This window comes from Vespula vulgaris, chromosome 8 (genome assembly GCF_905475345.1).
Source record: "Vespula vulgaris chromosome 8, iyVesVulg1.1, whole genome shotgun sequence".
Taxonomy (NCBI): domain Eukaryota; kingdom Metazoa; phylum Arthropoda; class Insecta; order Hymenoptera; family Vespidae; genus Vespula; species Vespula vulgaris.
In genome coordinates this window covers 461,007-478,375 of record NC_066593.1, presented here as the reverse complement: position 1 = coordinate 478,375, position 17,369 = coordinate 461,007, and the positions used below count along the sequence as shown (strand labels likewise).

The 17,369-nt window shown below is 39.5% G+C and overlaps 1 protein-coding gene across 11 annotated transcripts in view; it reads right to left on the bottom strand.

The window, feature by feature from the left end:
- The window catches only part of LOC127065869 (obscurin-like), a 37,214-nt gene that overhangs the window by 3,879 nt on the left and 15,966 nt on the right, over window positions 1-17,369 (bottom strand). For 6 of the 11 annotated variants that reach the window (XM_050998818.1, XM_050998821.1, XM_050998819.1 and 3 more), the window contains 25 exons: window positions 16,595-16,676; window positions 16,416-16,511; window positions 14,242-14,334; window positions 13,326-13,490; window positions 13,111-13,248; window positions 12,124-13,030; window positions 11,789-12,040; window positions 11,505-11,540; window positions 10,350-10,595; window positions 10,128-10,269; window positions 9,647-10,044; window positions 8,659-9,563; window positions 8,009-8,588; window positions 7,075-7,185; window positions 6,626-6,730; window positions 5,728-6,462; window positions 4,576-4,978; window positions 4,314-4,497; window positions 3,916-4,216; window positions 3,258-3,839; window positions 2,763-3,187; window positions 1,912-2,675; window positions 1,541-1,839; window positions 541-1,460; window positions 18-460 (listed from right to left, as the gene is read on the bottom strand). In XM_050998818.1, the coding sequence (XP_050854775.1) occupies window positions 18-460; window positions 541-1,460; window positions 1,541-1,839; window positions 1,912-2,675; window positions 2,763-3,187; window positions 3,258-3,839; window positions 3,916-4,216; window positions 4,314-4,497; window positions 4,576-4,978; window positions 5,728-6,462; window positions 6,626-6,730; window positions 7,075-7,185; window positions 8,009-8,588; window positions 8,659-9,563; window positions 9,647-10,044; window positions 10,128-10,269; window positions 10,350-10,595; window positions 11,505-11,540; window positions 11,789-12,040; window positions 12,124-13,030; window positions 13,111-13,248; window positions 13,326-13,490; window positions 14,242-14,334; window positions 16,416-16,511; window positions 16,595-16,676 (9,312 nt within the window). Of the gene's footprint in view, window positions 1-17; window positions 461-540; window positions 1,461-1,540; window positions 1,840-1,911; window positions 2,676-2,762; window positions 3,188-3,257; window positions 3,840-3,915; window positions 4,217-4,313; window positions 4,498-4,575; window positions 4,979-5,727; window positions 6,463-6,625; window positions 6,731-7,074; window positions 7,186-8,008; window positions 8,589-8,658; window positions 9,564-9,646; window positions 10,045-10,127; window positions 10,270-10,349; window positions 10,596-11,504; window positions 11,541-11,788; window positions 12,041-12,123; window positions 13,031-13,110; window positions 13,249-13,325; window positions 13,491-14,241; window positions 14,335-14,836; window positions 14,929-16,415; window positions 16,512-16,594; window positions 16,677-17,369 lie in introns of those variants that run through there. The other 5 variants (XM_050998812.1, XM_050998813.1, XM_050998822.1 and 2 more) reach the window with 5 other exon arrangements.

Below are 17,369 nucleotides of genomic sequence, written 5' to 3'. Positions count from 1 at the left end.
TACATTTAAAAGGATACAGTTCAATGATCAAAGTGACCGAACTATCGGTTTCGTAAGCATCTTGCAAACGTAACAATTTTCGGTGACTGAGATGATTCATAGCGTCTAACTCGTTGTACATAAACGGTTTCAGTTCTCCACGTCCATGCATAACTTTAGCAGCATAATTTCTTCCAGTAGTCCTCTCTACGGCGTGATACGTAATACCTTGAGTACCACGACCCAATTCGTCACCCAAATCATAGAAATCGTTGTAGGGTTTATCGCTACGTAGTTTAATTTCAGTCTTTCTCTTATACGTTCTGTAAACATAATCGTATTCATTTTCTTCTACGTGTATCATGACCGAATGCGATATCGATCCAGCTATGTTTCTCGCGCTAATCGAGTATAATCCCTCGTCCTTGACAATAGCTTCATTAATGGTTAAGACAGATGTATCCGGCTCGGAGAAATCGATCTGAAAGAATAACAATTTCAATGATATCTCGTAGTTATTTTTCGAATTGGAAAATCATAGATGATAAGATGATAATCAACCTTAATCCTCGAAGTGGTAGTGATCGGTTTCCAATCCTTGTACCATTTGATTTCAGGGAACGGAACACCCGTAACACGGGCTATCAATTGACCAGATTTTCGTACCATCACAATAGTTTCCTCGGGTCTAACAATAAACGTTGGGTATTCTGCGATTTGTAAGCAAACACGTTGACGTGCTTCTCCATGTTCATTTGTGGCAACAGCTTCGTACATGCCCTCGTCTCTCTCAAGCATTCTGTTGATGAACAGAGTCGCCTGTCCGTTTCTTGTGTAGCTTTGATCGTATCGACCGCCGGATTCGATCAATTCATCGTTGAAATAATAAGTCATCTTTGGTTTTGGATAGCCATAAACGAACCAGAAGAGATTGCAATTGTGATTCTTTACGCCATATTGAACATCGTATTCTTGACGAAGGAATTTAGGTGCTTGAGCGTATTCATCGTGGGGCGGTCTCTCGATATCGAAGTCTTTGGGGAAGTAAGGACTGGTCTCTGGGCGAAAATCTATACCAGGTGGCAAATAAGGGAAGAATTTGGGTGGATCGGGTTCTAATTTGGCTCGGAAGGTTTGTGCAAATGGCGAAGGATCGCTGATGCCATATTTATTCTCCACTCGTATACGGAATTTGTAGTCACGGAAAGGTTCTAAATTGCGGATGTCGCAGACACAACTGCGCAATCCGGATCGAGCGGTGAACCAATCACCGTCCGGTAGTTCGCACATTTCTACGAGATATGTCACCGGCGCGCGTGGTCCTAACGGGATGGAAGGCTTCCAAGAAAGTGTCAAATGTCGATCCATCATACGACTAATGATTGGTCTATCTGCTAGAGGCCATGGTATTCCTGTCTTTTGATATTTGTCATATTCTATGTACTGTGATGCCAACGGTCTCTTCGCACGTGGCTCGAGAGCTATAAAGAATATTCGAAAATGATTATTTAAAAGTACGTTATACGTATTTATATTTCGAATACTTTAATTCGTCACTCACAGTCAAAGATCATTTCAGCGGTACACGAGTCTTCTCCATGAGGATTTTGTATTTTTAATAGGTATGTGCCTCCGTCCATTTCATCGACATTAGCTATCGTCAAACGAAGTAAACTACCTTCTTGGTCCATTCTTATACGATCAGTTTGCCACAATTTGTCACCATTACGAAACCATTCGAATTCCGGTTCAGGGATACCAGTGATGCAAGCTGTGAATTTTGCTTGCATCCCTTTGTAAACTTCGCAATCGCCGATTCTTTTCAAGAATGCAGGTGGTTCTATCTTTTGCATTTTTTCGCTGCAATTTAAATCACACAAGTTATCTACGATCGATTTTAATATTAAAGCGATGTAAACTTCAGGAACTTACATCTTATCAACGATTGCCAAGTTTGCCGAACATTCAGCTTCGCCAGCTCTGTTAACTGCTTTGCATTTGTAAACTCCACTATCATCGTACGTGCAGTCCTTAATGTACAAGCAGCAGGCATCGCAGTCCCGTTTGATCTTGTATTTGTCATTATCTTTAAGTATTGGCTGGTCATTGAAATACCACGTAACATCTGGCTTTGGTATACCGCTAATTTTAGCTGGGAACTTAGCATCAAAGTTAGGAAGTTGCTGAAGATCCGTGAAATTTTGCGTAAAGCTTGGTGCTTGGAAGACCTTTCTGATGTTGGCATTTGCGTTAGATGTATCTTGGCCGAGTGGATTTGTCAGACAACAAGCATAAGCTCCTTGGTCTTTGGCATCGGATGGATTGATCTCTAAAGTTACTTTTTTTCCATCACATGTCATCATCAATCGTTGAGATGGTTCTAGCGGTTGTCCGTCTTTCGTCCACGTAATATCTGGTATCGGATTGCCATTGAAGGAAGCACTGAATGACAGTGGTTGGCCTTCCTCGACCGAAATATCTCGTAACAAAGTTAAGAATGTAGGCTTCTCTTGTGGAATGTCCTCTCTCAATTTGCCAACTACATCGAGTTTCGCTTTGCAAGATGCCGTTCCTTCGGTATTGCCAGCTACAACTTGATATTCTCCCGCATCTTCAGGAGTTGCTTTATCGATGATTAATGCGTGAGTACCATCCGGATGACTAATGATATTCAAATGATTTCCATCCGGCACAATCTGCAGAAAATTTGAGTGATCTTATTTAACAAATAATACTTAATTACCTATTATATATATATATATTTTTTTTTTTAATTCACACACCTCTTCGCCATTGTGCAGCCACTTGAGTTCGGGCGTTGGTTTACCAATTACTTTCACTTCCAATTTTGCTGGCAAGTTTTCGACCACGGAAAGTGGTTGAAGACTTCCAACGAAATCTGGCCTCTTTTCTTTTTCCTCTACCTCAACCTTTGCTTCTCCGGTAATGTCTCCGAGTTTATTAGATACGACCACGGAGTAAGTACCTGTATCTTCTGGTCGCACTTTGTCGATTATTAGACCAATGAGACCATTGGGCTCGTTTATGAAATTAAACTCTTTTGTTGATCTCAACGGTATACCGTCCTTGAACCATTGAACGTGAGGATTCGGAAATGCAACGATTTGAGCTTGTAACTTGAGAGGCTGTCCTACGATGGCTTTTACATCTTCCAGGGGCTTTGTAAATGTTGGACTTCTCGCGGTAGCTATAACATATATTCAACTTTGAATTATATGTTTTAAATGTTAATAGGATAAACTTAGAGAGTTTCTTACGCGTGACAGCAACTGCGCAAAGTGCACTTTGTTCTCCCGTTGAATTGGAAGCCACCAGTTTGTAAGCTCCGGAATCCGCAGGATTTACATTATCAATTGTCAGTTTCGTAGTACCGTCCGGAAGGTTTTCGATTTGAATATGATCGTTAGGTGCGAGTAATTCACCGTCTTTAAACCAAGACATTAAAGGAATCGGGCTACCGTCCGCTTTGGCCTTGAGTTCGAATGGCTCTCCTTCATCGATATTCACAGACTTTGGTAAAGTTAAGTGACCAAACGAGGGTGGTTCGAAAACCATATTTAATTCGCAACTAGTCCGTGCACTTCCTGCGATACTGCTAGCTATACAACTTATTGTTCCTATGTCATCGGAAGAAAACGTTTTAATGTATAGAGTGCTATCGATGAGGCCCTCGACGTGAGTTATCACTTCGTGGCGCGCATCTTGAATTATTGGCGTATCGTTCAATAGCCAAGCGATCTTTGGTTTTGGTATTCCAGATACTCGAACTTTCAATTCAATATCTTGCCGATCATTTATGGAAACTTGAGATAGCTCCTTCAAAAAGACCGGTGATTCAACTAGAAAGAAAAATTTATATACATTTCGAATAATACTGTACTTATCAACACTATTCTCCTCGCTTTTCAAACTTACGGTGAGCAGTTAGTAAAGCTTCTGCGGTTGATTCACCCAAGTAATTTTTTGCGAAAACCGTATATGTTCCGCCATGTTCAACATTAACATTCTTGATGATAAGTTTGTACTTGTTGTTCTTTCTATCTTCTTCCGTTTCGAATTCATTGCCTATCGTCAATTCTTCGTTGTTCTTTAACCACGTTATCTCAGGCTTTGGATTTCCTTTAATTATTACCTCCCATACGGCTTGTTCGTCAACCGGTGCAGTGAGATCTTTAAATTCTTCGATGTTCGGTTGCAGTAAAAGACTCAAAAGGGCCTGATAAAAATCAAATTAATGATAAACCTTAGAATGGGATGTGATATGATCTAAGAGCAAGAAACAACGAACGTCAAGGACAAAATTTCTCGCTTACGCTGCTTTCGGCATGGCCCCATTTATTTTCCAGCTTGAGCGTATACTCTCCGGTGTCCTCACTTCCACACTTAGGTATCTTCAATGTAATCGTACTTTCGGTCAACTTATCTGCCGCAGGCTTATTGTCCATCTTCCATTTGATTCTTGAATCGTCATTTGGGATCTCCAATCCCTTGCAGAACCTTTGGAAAATAAAAAAAAATTCAACGAAATAAATGTGGCACACGTATATCGTTATAATCGTAGGTAACTGAGCTTACCAAATTACTTCGGGAACCGGATCAGCCGTAAATACAGCTTTGAACTCTCCATTCGTACCATCCGCAATGTCAACGTCGCTAAGGGGTTCTACGAATCGTGGTTTTCGCAAATCGTCGACCGTGCCAACCTCCAACTGTCCTTGTACGATATCTTCGCCAAGTTTATTTGTAAAGATACACTCGTAGAGACCTGCATCCTCGAGCGTGGCTTTGCTCAGTTCGAGCTGATACTTGTCACCTGCATTGGTGATACGTATACGTTCTCCAGTTCTGAGGATCTTGCCGTCCTTGTACCATTTTGCATCAGGTCTTGGCAAACCGACGGTGGTGACCTCGAAGGTAGTGTTTTGCGTTTCAAAGATCATCCGATTTTTTAACGACGATTCTATTATATGGGGTGGTGCTAAATAAGAAAAGAAAACGTTAACATCCTTGTGATTTCACTTTTAACATGTGTGTGAGAATCGCGACATATTACTGTTCTACGAAACGTTTACTTTCATCGTGCACAATCGTGAAGACGGTCTTTTGGAATAAAAGTGGCGATTAGATTTGTTACGAATTAACGTAAACTGTCCGACGCCACTTTTATTCTTCCGGCCCGTAATAAAGATAGAAGTGTTAGACAGCGCTGTTGAAAATGTTGATCGTCGTCGACGACGTAAACACGTCCGTCCTGTTAAGTTCGATTTTCCTAACTTACCTCGATTAATAAGGCGTGCGGTAACTTTGGCGCTGCTGGCTCGATTGCGTGCTTTTTCACATAGACATGCGATAGCTCGATAAGATTCTATGGATTCTCATGAATGGGCTCAATCGTTGCTAACACGGTTATTGATTCTCATTTGATCCTTTTTATGCTCAACCGATGAGAGAGAGAGAGAATCCATTGAATTTTTTAAAGCATTATTGCGTCTAAAGCAAAATGAGTCGACGGAACAAAAGATGGAACGTTAAGTAGGTGCACAAAGGGTGGGTAAAAAATGCGAGTAAGGAGAGAGACAGTAGAAAACGTGCATGCGATATCGATTCACCAAAGTCTGTAATGGCTTGAAGATAAATCGCCGATTACAGTGACTTCCGAATCTGAATTGAAGAATAAATTTTATTATAGTTCCTACGTTGAAAGATGTCCAAGTATTTCGATCGTACCTGATTCCACGCCTTGTTCCTTATCAAGAATTTCGTTAAGAACGGTACGTTGTCGTTTAACGCGATCTAGAAGAGCCTCGAGCTCTTCATCGACCTCTTCTTCACCCACCAGAACTCCCTTTTGTAAGTTTTCTTTCGAGATCGTACTTTTTTCTGCTTTGTACGATTCGACGGACTCTGCCTTCTCTAACTTCGAATTCTGCCTGGTCAATCGACTCTCCTCGGCGGTCCCTTTTTGTGATCGACTCAAAGTCATTTCGCTAGCTTTCGTGGAAAATGACTCTTCAACGGATAGTTCCTCGATAATCGTTTCGTTCAATCTGGACGCTCTGAGAGGTTTGACCTCGTCCAAGACATTTTTCTCGATCGTATGGCCGTCGACATTCTTGAATTCTTCGGAAGAGCCGTTTGTTAATTTAAGATCATCCGTTAGTTCGGCATATCGGACGTCGTCCATGCTAACATCCCTGGAGATGGCTTTCAAAGTTGATTCGTCGTCCGATACCGAAATTATCGAAACGCCACGATTCACTTGCAGTCTCGACCGGCTATTATCGCTGGTCTCTGAGAATTCCTCGACGAAGACGCCGTTCTGTATCTTCTGTGGCCCGTTCTCTTCTTGCAGCATGTAACTGTAAGATCCTATTTCCTCAACTGTCGGCCCTTCCGAGCTTAACTCCTGAAACTCGACCTTCGTCGCGGTCATCTTGCTGATCGTGTGTCTCTCGTCCGGACCTGTGAACGGGCTGTCTTGTCACAATACCTTCTACTACGATTACACCGAGAAAGAGAAGCTCTCTAACGAATCTATTGTTTATCGTTCGATTCTACTTCAAACTCCATGGGTTACTCAAGCGACTAATTAACGATCACTTTAGCTTAGCGTGAGCCATATTACCTGTGAGCGTTGACTGATGAGTCGTCGTTGATGCTACGGTGATGGTAACTTTGTCAGCTTCATCTCGTACTACCTCAACCTTCTCTTTCTTCAACGCGAACCGACCTGAATTTATTACACATTTTTGGCTAGAGGCTAGTCCTTAATCTATCGATCAAAACCAGCTGTCTCTTTGATAATTTATAGAATCGATACTTATACGGTCAATGTCATTGATATTAAAGACACGTTATCTTCAACCTCCGAAGCTGCCACTGCCAAGTGTTCACTTCATGTTAGACTAAATCGTCGACGATCAATGTTAGATGATTTTATGAAACATCGAAATACAAAGACTATCTAACGATGAGTCGATAATATCGATTTTTTTCGGTAGAGAAGCAAAATGAGAAGAGTGATGCGAGTTTAGAATCGATGAGAGGTGAGTCTCTACGATCTTGTAATATTACCTTCCGGGCCTGATTCTTCAGCTTGCTGTTTCTCCATTTCTATTTCTTCTATCTCGATCTTCTTCGTCTTCGTTTCTTCCTCGATCGTTTCGGTGCTTCCTTCCGTTTTAGCTATGAAAGTTCACATACAAATTGGACAAATCCGTACGATAGGAAGATCATAAAAGTGCGATGGATACGTGTAACGAATGAAACATAGAAACATGAACACAAAGATTCTCGATACGTCGTAACAGTTTGGAAGTGTATGTGTGTGTGTGTGTGTAGATACACATACGAAACACGACTAGACATGATCAAAGAAGAAAAAAGTCGTCAGTATCACTCAACAAGAAAGGAAAAAAAATAACAAGGATTCCTGAAAAAAGGTAGGAATGTAAAAAAAAGAAAAAGAAAAACATACGTCGTCCGTAGACGTGTATGGAACCAAGAAAACGTGATGTAGGGAAAAAGAAAAATAGAAAGAAGATATTTCTCATCTCGTTTAAAGAGATCGAAGAGTCTTTTGTAACCATGATCGTCTATAGATCTTCGAAATTTCATATTAATTTCACTGTTAAGTGCAAATCGAAGAAAAACTCCCGTAGTTGCATACTCTCTTTACTTACATATTTACTTACTTTACGTTGTCAAAGCATGACGATTTACCGCCAGGATTCTCGAAAGAAAGAATTTTATACGTGTGCGTGTGCGCGTGCGTGTTTCGAATTTAACCTGCTGCGCTGCTGCGCCGATAAAACTATTTTTTTTCTTTTTTCAAAACAGGTATACTAATAGTTCGATATATTCGAGTTAACTTTGCTAACGCATTATCTTGACGCCCGATTTCTAAAATCGAAAATAAGTTTGAAAGTTCGGGACAGAGCAGCGCTTCAGTTTTTTTTTTCTTTGTTCTTTAAGAGCGTTGGAATAAAAAGAAGTTGGAGGATCTTACTGAGAACGATGACTTTGCTCTTGCTGAGGACCATTCCAAGTTCGTTTTCTGCTCGAACTTCGTAGGCACCACCATCCGAGCCTTTGACTAAAGTTACCGTCAGATCGTAACTCTCCTTTCGTTGCTTATCCCTAGTGATCTTGATTCTTGCATCAGCCGATACCTCCTGTCCGTCCTTGTACCATTTTATTTCGGGATCAGGCGTGCCAGATATTTCGACTGTTAATTTCAATGTATCGCCTTCTTTGATCCTTTGATCGGCCAATTTCTTCAGAAGTTTTGGCTTTGTGTTGACTATAAAGTCGGCATGGCATTTATTCTCGCCATATTCGTTCTTCACTTTGCAAGTGTAACTGCCCTTCATTTCAGCTTTCACGTCCTTCATGAGGAGCTTGTAATGGTCACCTTCTTCGACGCGAGTGTACTCGGTACGTTTTTCTGTGATTTCTACATCACCGATGAACCAATGAACGCTTGGTTTTGGATAACCATCGACTTCAACCGCTAATTCGACGTTAGTGTCGCCTTCGTTGGCCGAAAGGTTGGTCAGTTTTGTCTTGAACCTCGGTATACCGCTTACCTATAATCGTTATAATAATATCTTGTATCATTATTATAATTAAGACAGAATGATTTAACTCGTAACATACCTGGACTCTGGTTTGATCCAAAACAGTACCGTGCGTATTAATCACTTCGGTCTTGTACACTGCAGCATCGGTGCCGACCGTACCGGTGATCTTTAATATGTAATTGTTTTCTTCTCGAACGATCTTTATACGCTCATCCTCGACGACGATCTGTTCATCCTTGTACCACTTCACTGTAGCTTCTGGATCTGACTCTACTTCGATCAGCAGAGTCAAAGAGTCGCCTTCGTTGATTACCGGGATACTACCTAGTCTCTTCCTTATCTTTGGTGGGCTCTTTACGGTAACGTTCCATATTTCTGTGGTTTGATTGATCTCGTTTCGAGCAACGATCGAGTAAGATCCAGCATCTTCCATACGAACACTTTTGATCACGATTTTGTATACATCACTTCCTTCTTTTTCTATTTTGATACGTTCGCTTTCTTGAATCAATTGTCCATCCTTATACCACTTTACTTCCGGCACTGGAGTACCTTCTACCTGAACGGTCATCGTTAAAGTATCTTCCACGATCGTTGTAGTGTCCGATTGTTTCTTGATCACTTTTGGAGCAGACTTCACGATAAGCTCGATTTCCGTGGTATCCTCTCCCAGCTCGTTCTTTGCTCTTATCGTGTAGATACCAGCGTCTTTCGTCGTTACATTCTTTATTACCAACGATAGAGATTCTTCGTCCTCCCAAAGATATTTTATTCTTCCACCGGCAACGATTTCCTTCCCGTCTTTGGTCCATGTGATATCTGGCTTGGGATAACCCTTCACTTGCAAGTCCAACATTGCAGAACCTCCCGCGCTTACCTCCGATTGTTTCGATTCTGATTCGAGTTTAGGTTTCTCTGGATCCCTCAGTAATTGATTAACCGCCCCTTGCACGGTCAACTCCGCGCTACAACTTATATTACCTGAAGCGATTAAAATTAATATGAAAGTTACAAGTTATAATAAATAAAAGTGTTTGCGCTATAAGTCGCTAATGACAGATTACCTGTGCTCGTTTGAGCAACACAAGTATATAAACCAGCGTCTTCGGGCTTCACATGTTGGAACACCAAAGCGAGAGTGTCCTCGTTATCTCTGAAAAGTACTTTGAATCTTTCCTCGGGATCGAAAGGTTGACCATCGCGAAGCCAAGTGAATTGAGGCTCTTCGCCAGGTTCCAAAAGACCTTCCGGTAATCCAGGAAACATCGGCTTATCTTCTGTCACGGTTACCGTAGCCTCGCAAGTTGCTTCGCCATAACGATTCATCGCTGTGCAACTGTATTTACCAGCGTCGACTTTTTGTACGTCAGGTATTACCATTTCGTAGAATCCTTTATCCGCTTTCTCCGTTATTATTGTTACACGTGCGTTTCTCGAATCGATTAGCGTGCCATCTTTATAGCTTTAACAAAGTAAAAGAATAACTTTTATAAATAAAAATTGTTTCATTTACAATCGGCAAAATGTACTTTATTTTCAACTTACAATTTAAGTTCAGGATTTGGATCTCCTTTCACTTTGATCATGAAACGTAAGTAAGTGTTTTCCAATAATTCAGTATCCTTTAGACGTACTAAGAAAATTGGAGAGTTTGCTTCCGCTCGTGCCTTCTTTTCTTCAGGAGTTACTGCAATTTTCGCGTTAATTATCAATCAATATCTTTTATAAAATAATATTATGTAAATTAGAATGCGTTGACGAACTTACGTTCTTGGACAACCAACTGTGCTGTACAAGTTGCTTGGCCATCCCCGTTCATAGCACGGGCGATATAAATTCCGGAATCCGATTCGTGAACATTTTGTATCTGAAGTTTGAAGCTTTTATCGTCAGACGTTTGAATCACACGATCCGCTAATTTATCGTGCAACGGCTTGTTATCCTTAAGCCATTGTATCTTCGTTGTCTCGTCGGCCGACACCAAGGTACACTCGAATGTAGCGACTTCTCCAGCTAGATAAAAAAGAGTTTTAACTAAATAACTCGTATCAGAAATCGATCGAACATTTATCGACGACGTGATAAGCAAAATATAGCAATTAGAAGTTGTACGATATTTTAAAGATATTGCAGTCTCATAATGCTTTTTCTATTTGTCTTGTCTTATATAATAAAGATACTTGAGTATGTAAGAGAAAACAGTAACTAAACATAGATTGTTTTGTTCGTGATTTTACATTCACTAGACAGAAGAGATTTTTATAAGCAGAAGATATATAAAATACACGAATACGTGTATTTGATGGTTTTAGTAGTTTATCAGTTTTTACAACACCAAAAAATACGTAATAAAAAATGGCACATATTTCTAAAGGTACAGGAGGACAAAAAAGTAATTCAAGAATGCTAGAAAAATGAAAAGAAAAGAAACATTGTTGCTTACTAATGTAAAAACGTGTACCTATAAAATGCACGAAATTCTACTAATAATTGAAAGTAGAAAGAGATAAAGAGACTATTTATAAAGCAATAATGGTTAAGTCGATGAGTATGCTTATTCTACTAAATAAATATTACACGAAACGATACATATAAACTTAGAAAGTAGGTTGATAAGATTGATAGTAGTTTTGATAGAGTATGATGTAAGTGAAGAATATGTTGTGACGTGAAAATAATATAGCTGTGTGAAGTATAAACTGTAGAGTATAAAGTTGTACATCTAGGATAAGCAACGAAGCGATTTCAACCTGCAACAACGTGTGTTCACGTTTAAAAGCATTTTAAATAGCTAGCTATAAGAAAAAGATAGAGAAAAGTAGAGTGATCAACGTTGTAATAAAATACGAAAAATAATAGAGTAAAAATGCATAGAATAGTAGAGCATGATGAGAATAATAGTGAAATCTCGTGTCACTTTACCTATGGCGTGTATCAAAGCCTTTTTTGCTCGACTCGCTAGAACAATAAAAATGTATCTTGTGATACGTTGTCGAATACAAACGATACTGTTGTTTCATGTTATCCTAATTCATACCACTTACACTTGTACCTCTCGTTCGTATAAAAATCTATAACTAGAAAATTGTGTGAGATACATCCTGTGATTGTTGTCTTTTCTTTCACGAAGAAATATGTACATGATATATCCGACTGTTCGTTTAATTCGAACGACTGGCACAATAAACACGAGCAAAATTACTTACGTTCAACATTACATCCTGCGATGGTTTTGAGGAAGATAGGTTTCCCAGTTTCAGTGGTACCTAATGAGATTTTCGCTTTACTGTCAGCAGCTGATTCTAAACCTCCGCTGGTAGCCGTTTTGTACGAGCTCGAAGTTTCGCTGATTTTCTCGCTACCATGAACGGACGAGGAGATCATCGCGGCACTAGCCGATGAGGATGATTCGACGTACGAAGTGACACCAGTACGACTGCTCGATACCGATGAATACTCTATTGACGATAACTTCGTATACACGTGTACAAGAAAATGATTGTAATTACTAATCCTCGTTGATTAAAACGATCGTTCTTACCCTCTACGACTTTCGACGAGGCGCTGAAGCGACTCGAAGAATATCGACGAGACATGTTTGGATTTCCTTCTTCAGCTTTAGTTTCGGTTGTTGGATTCGGTGGTCCTGGATTCGATGGATTGCCCTTTTGTGGACCAGGATTAGATGGATTGCCCTTTTGTGGACCAGGATTCGATGGATTGTCCTTTTGTGGACCAGGATTCGATGGATTGCCCTTTTGTGGACCAGGATTCGATGGATTGCCCTTTTGTGGACCAGGATTCGATGGATTGTCTTTCTGAGGACCAGGATTCGATGGATTGCCCTTTTGTGGACCAGGATTCGATGGATTGTCCTTCTGGGGACCAGGATTCGATGGATTGCTCTTTTGTGGACCAGGATTCGACGGATTGTCCTTCTGGGGACCAGGATTCGATGGATTGCCCTTCTGTGGACCAGGATTCGATGGATTTCCTTTTTCTTGATCTGGATTAGAAGGATTAGTTTTTTGAGGACCTGGATTCGACGGATTTGTTGTTTGAAGCGGTCCTGGATTTCCTTTCGTCGCTTCTGATTTTGCTGGTCCTGGATTATCTTTTACTAATTCTGGCTTTGGTGGTCCTGGATTTCCTTTTACTGCTTCTGACTTTGGCGGTCCAGGATTCCCTTTTATTGTCTCCGCTTTCGAAGAATCCTGAAGTTTAATTTCCTCTTTTCCCTCTGGTACTTCCTCTAATTGTAAATCGTCTGCTGCGTGTTCCGCTAAAGCGACTAGATCGCTGGCATATTGCCGAATTTCTTTCAACCAGGCTGCTTTCACCGGATCCTTGTGTGCTATTAAAGTGATGGGATAACCAGGGAGACTTGGATTGTGTAATTCAAAAGAACGTAAATTATCCGGATGATCTTTCAATTCTACCTCCGGCAACTAAAATTGTACATTATATAATATAAAAACACATATGCAATAGTCGAAATAAAAATACATAGAATAGCTGCATTACATACTCGAATAATATCCTTTAGGACGAAAACTGATCTGTCCTCCGAAATTCGTCTAACTTTACAGATGAGAATTCGAGCTTTGAAGAGAAATAGGTACCTTTCCTTGCTTTTTCCGTCCTTGTCGATAACTGTGTACCACTCCTACGAATATAATCAAAATTAATCCTATCGAAATTAACTTGTAAAATGTAATAATTATCAAATGAAGATGTACTGACGTGTGTTAGCAATCGACCAAGTTTATGTATATTGCCTTTGTATCCTTCGATATTACTAATGAATTTATTATCGGTTGCTCTGTGAGGAATACCTAGCATCAACTCCAAAGCTTTTTGGAGATCGTCACAGTTTTCACCTAGTCGTGTCGAATACTTCACCAGTTCCTGGAAATATTAAATTCTCGTCAAATAGATTCCCTAAAGTAATTTTAATTTAAAGGGAATACGTAAGCTACCGACACGAACAGTTGTCACTTTCCACTGTTTTTCCAACGTGATCGAGTCGCTAAAGAAAAGATAACTTGCCATGAAGATGACCTGTTTTTAGCTCGCTAAATTCGTACACTTTTGCGCCCACTCGTTGTTCACATTACCAAGGATAAAATTTCCAGTCGTATTGCAACGATCTTTCGCAATATTTGTGTTTTGAATGCGATACATGAAAGTAGGAAGTTAATAACGAAGAATATAAAATAATAAAGTGAAATAAATCGATATATATATATACATATATACATACACACATATACACGCGCGCGCGTACGTAGAGTATATGTTGCTTATATTATTTTAAAAAACTATAGGTACTAATTATTTCACCGCGAGACGCATTTTCAAGGCAACGTAGGAAGTATTCTAGCGCCGTGCTATTTTCGTCAGACGCAATAAAATTTAGATGTAAATATATATAGGACATATATATGATTGGTACTCAGTCATGTTAGATAGTTTGTTACTATTTCAATAAAATATAAAACGTATATTGTGATAAGCGTGTTACAGACAATATGAATTTGAAATTGTTCCATGATATATATATCTATGATAAGCAATCCTCATAGTTTAATAGAACGTTTGCGCATTCGAAGCTATCAAAATATACTAATTGACACTTTTGCAAATCAATGGAAATTACCTTCAGTAGAAGCTGGTAGTCGTTTATGCGTTGTATCGGAAGCTTTAAGTGCTCTGATACGCTCTTGTCGTCACCGAGAGTCTGGCTCAGCTCCTACAAAAAACGATATAAGTTAAAAAAAGATCCAAGCGGCTTATCGAATTGAAATATTGTTCGGCGACTACATTGGTACGATCATTACTTTTTTCACTACTAAACGAACAATATAATTTATGCTAGCACTGAATTATCATATAAAGAAGAATTCGCACACTGATAATATTTCGTACACTGAAGAAATATCCTCGAAACAGATCGACCAGTCGAGTTAACGTATAAAATCCAACTGGCCTCGGGAAAAATTCGCAGAAATGTGAAAAATTCTTTATTGGATCGAATCGACAAGATTATTCGGTGTTCACGTTCTCCACGGTAACTCGACACCGAAGTGACACGAATTTGGTGCGAACACGTGTATTTTTGGACGTGATTGGATTGTCCACACATGAGAACTACGTGACTGTATTGACATACGAGGCGCCATTGTCAGATAGGGAAAGTGTCTTTGATGTCTCTGAGAGAAGAAAATCTCGATCCTATGGATGAAAGGACACACCTTGGAAGTTTGGTCCTAGCCGTCGTTGTTTCGACGTCGTTTCCGTGGTTGCTGGCAAACTGGACCATCGGATAAAACTTCGTTCCTTTCGACAGACAGTCAGTGGTTACCGAGAAAAAGCCCCCACGATAGCTAGTTGGGAGACCAATACGGCCACGGCTATACTTAGACGCCGGATGGATGTACGAACGCTTCGCGGAGTGACCACGCAGAAAAACGACAGGAAGATCGCATGCGAATCGTAGACGTTTTTACTCTTACTCTCTTCTCGCTTGTTTCTTCCAGTGAGATCATTTCAGTTTTAACATTTCTATATATATACGTATATATAAATTAATAAAAATCGTAAGATTCGAAAAGAATTTTCCAATGCCTTCTTACATAGATCAGACCTTTTTCGAGTATTCGTAAGTCTTTCGGTCTAAGAATATTAGAAAGAGTCACAGAAAGAAAATGTGAAATACTATCGAAATAACACAAGTCCAAAGACTGTTGTTTCCTTCGCCTACGCGATTACGTAGCTGGGATAAAGAGAGATTCTTGAAGAAGTTCTTTAAGGTTTGGATCCGATGACTAGCCGACAGTTAGATCTAATGATGTTTCAACAAACACGAATAGATGTTTTCCTCCTGTAATTTGGATAAAGAGAAGTTTCGAAATATGAATCATCAAAATGTTTGTAAAATAACGTACGCCTTGATCGATCAATGATCATTTATATTTCAAGGTCAATGACAAAATGAATGATAAGCTTTACTCAAAATAGAAACCAGTCTACCTCTGTAGACGATGAAATTTTATAAGCTACCGATCGATAAACTTTCTTTCTTTCTTTTCTTTTCGATCTACGTTCACCATCGGGCAACTATCGTGCGTTCGTAAGAGAGACGAAAGATGTTCGGCCTGTTAAGAATAAACTCAGCTATTTCGGGGACTGGACAGACGCCTGCTTGGCCCCCGCTCGTTATATAATTGCAACATTTTCTCCAATCCATACCGACTCGATTATAGAGCGTGGGACGAACGACGAATATCGCGTCACCTGTTTCTTCTTCTTCTTCTTCTTCTACTTCTTCTTTTTCTTCTATCGATTTGAAAGACGTTGTTAGAAGGATAGCTTCGATAAAGTTTTTTCCTTGATGCCTTGGTAAATTTCAACGTGATGATTACTTCTAACAAAACTCACGCAATCACGTATCTATTGTATATAAGAAACGAGAGAAAAAAAAGCAGACTCGCCATTGTTATTTTTTGATAAATCAAAGAAGTCTGTTTGTTCTTACATTTACATATATTATGTGAGAAACGGCGCTAAGTACGAAGACCACCGACAGAGATCATTTGTAACTGTCGAGTTTGAGAATTGAATTCGGCGAGCTTCGATGTCACGGCGCAGATAACGCGTATGGTTTGTGCCAAATAGAAGGAAGTAGAAATCTGTTTTATCGTTTTCACAAAACTAGCTTTTGGATCCGTACAGAAACCTGCATTATCATTTTGCTAAAAAAACTGTACGATTCTTCTATACGATGCTTAACATTATGTTATTAATTTGTTATTTAATCAACTTAAGACTCACCTCAAAGTATTCTCGTACTTGATCGTTCATCTGGAGAAATTCCTGAGCAAGTGGTTCGTCCCGGCAATAAGCAACATGTTTGTCGAAGTCACGTTCCTTGGAGAAATGATAAAGAATCATTATAATCTTTTTCTCCACATCCTTAATAAGGAATGATCGAAATATAAAATGATACTCACCAGTCTCAAGAAAGTTTTTCCCAACATGCGTGGCTGATCCGCATAGTATTTAACACCCTCGATCAACACCCTGCCGAACGATCTAAGTAAGGCCGGAATTAATTTTCATGCCACAAAATCACTCCATGCCTACGTGCCTTTAATTTCGCTTCTCGCGAGACGTATACAGCATACTGTTATAAATTTTTTATAAAAAGGGTATAAGGGTGGGTGTCTGTGCGCGATGCAAGAAATGCCTTACAATTAGTTACGGGGGACGTGGACTGTGACAATACTCACAAAAGCAAACTGAAATCTTGTTTGTTTTATACGTGTTATTAACACGAAATTTTTGTTAATACCGAGACGTCGTCTTTGTATCTCGGATATGTTTAATTTTCTCCTTTTCCTTGTTGTAAAATACATCGTTTACATAAGACTATGTTTTCAGTCATTTTTTTTTTCAACGATAATTATAAGAATTAATAAGAACGTCTAGAATCTTTCAAGAAAATGACCTATTATGAACGTTTCAAGATTCTTGATCGCTCTCAAACGTAGTCTTACGCAAAAAACCTTTCATATGTTACTTTGTATTCCACACATGTATCTTTTTTAAAGAAATAAAAAAAGAATTGAAAAATATACACACGTAAGTCGATGACGAAGCCACACGTGCACAAAACAACATTTCAAACATGGACTTTCATCCTGTGTATACATACATACGTACTGTTTTCCTATACTGACAGTGAAAAATGTAAGTTAATGAGTTTACGTGTACGTGTGCTCTATG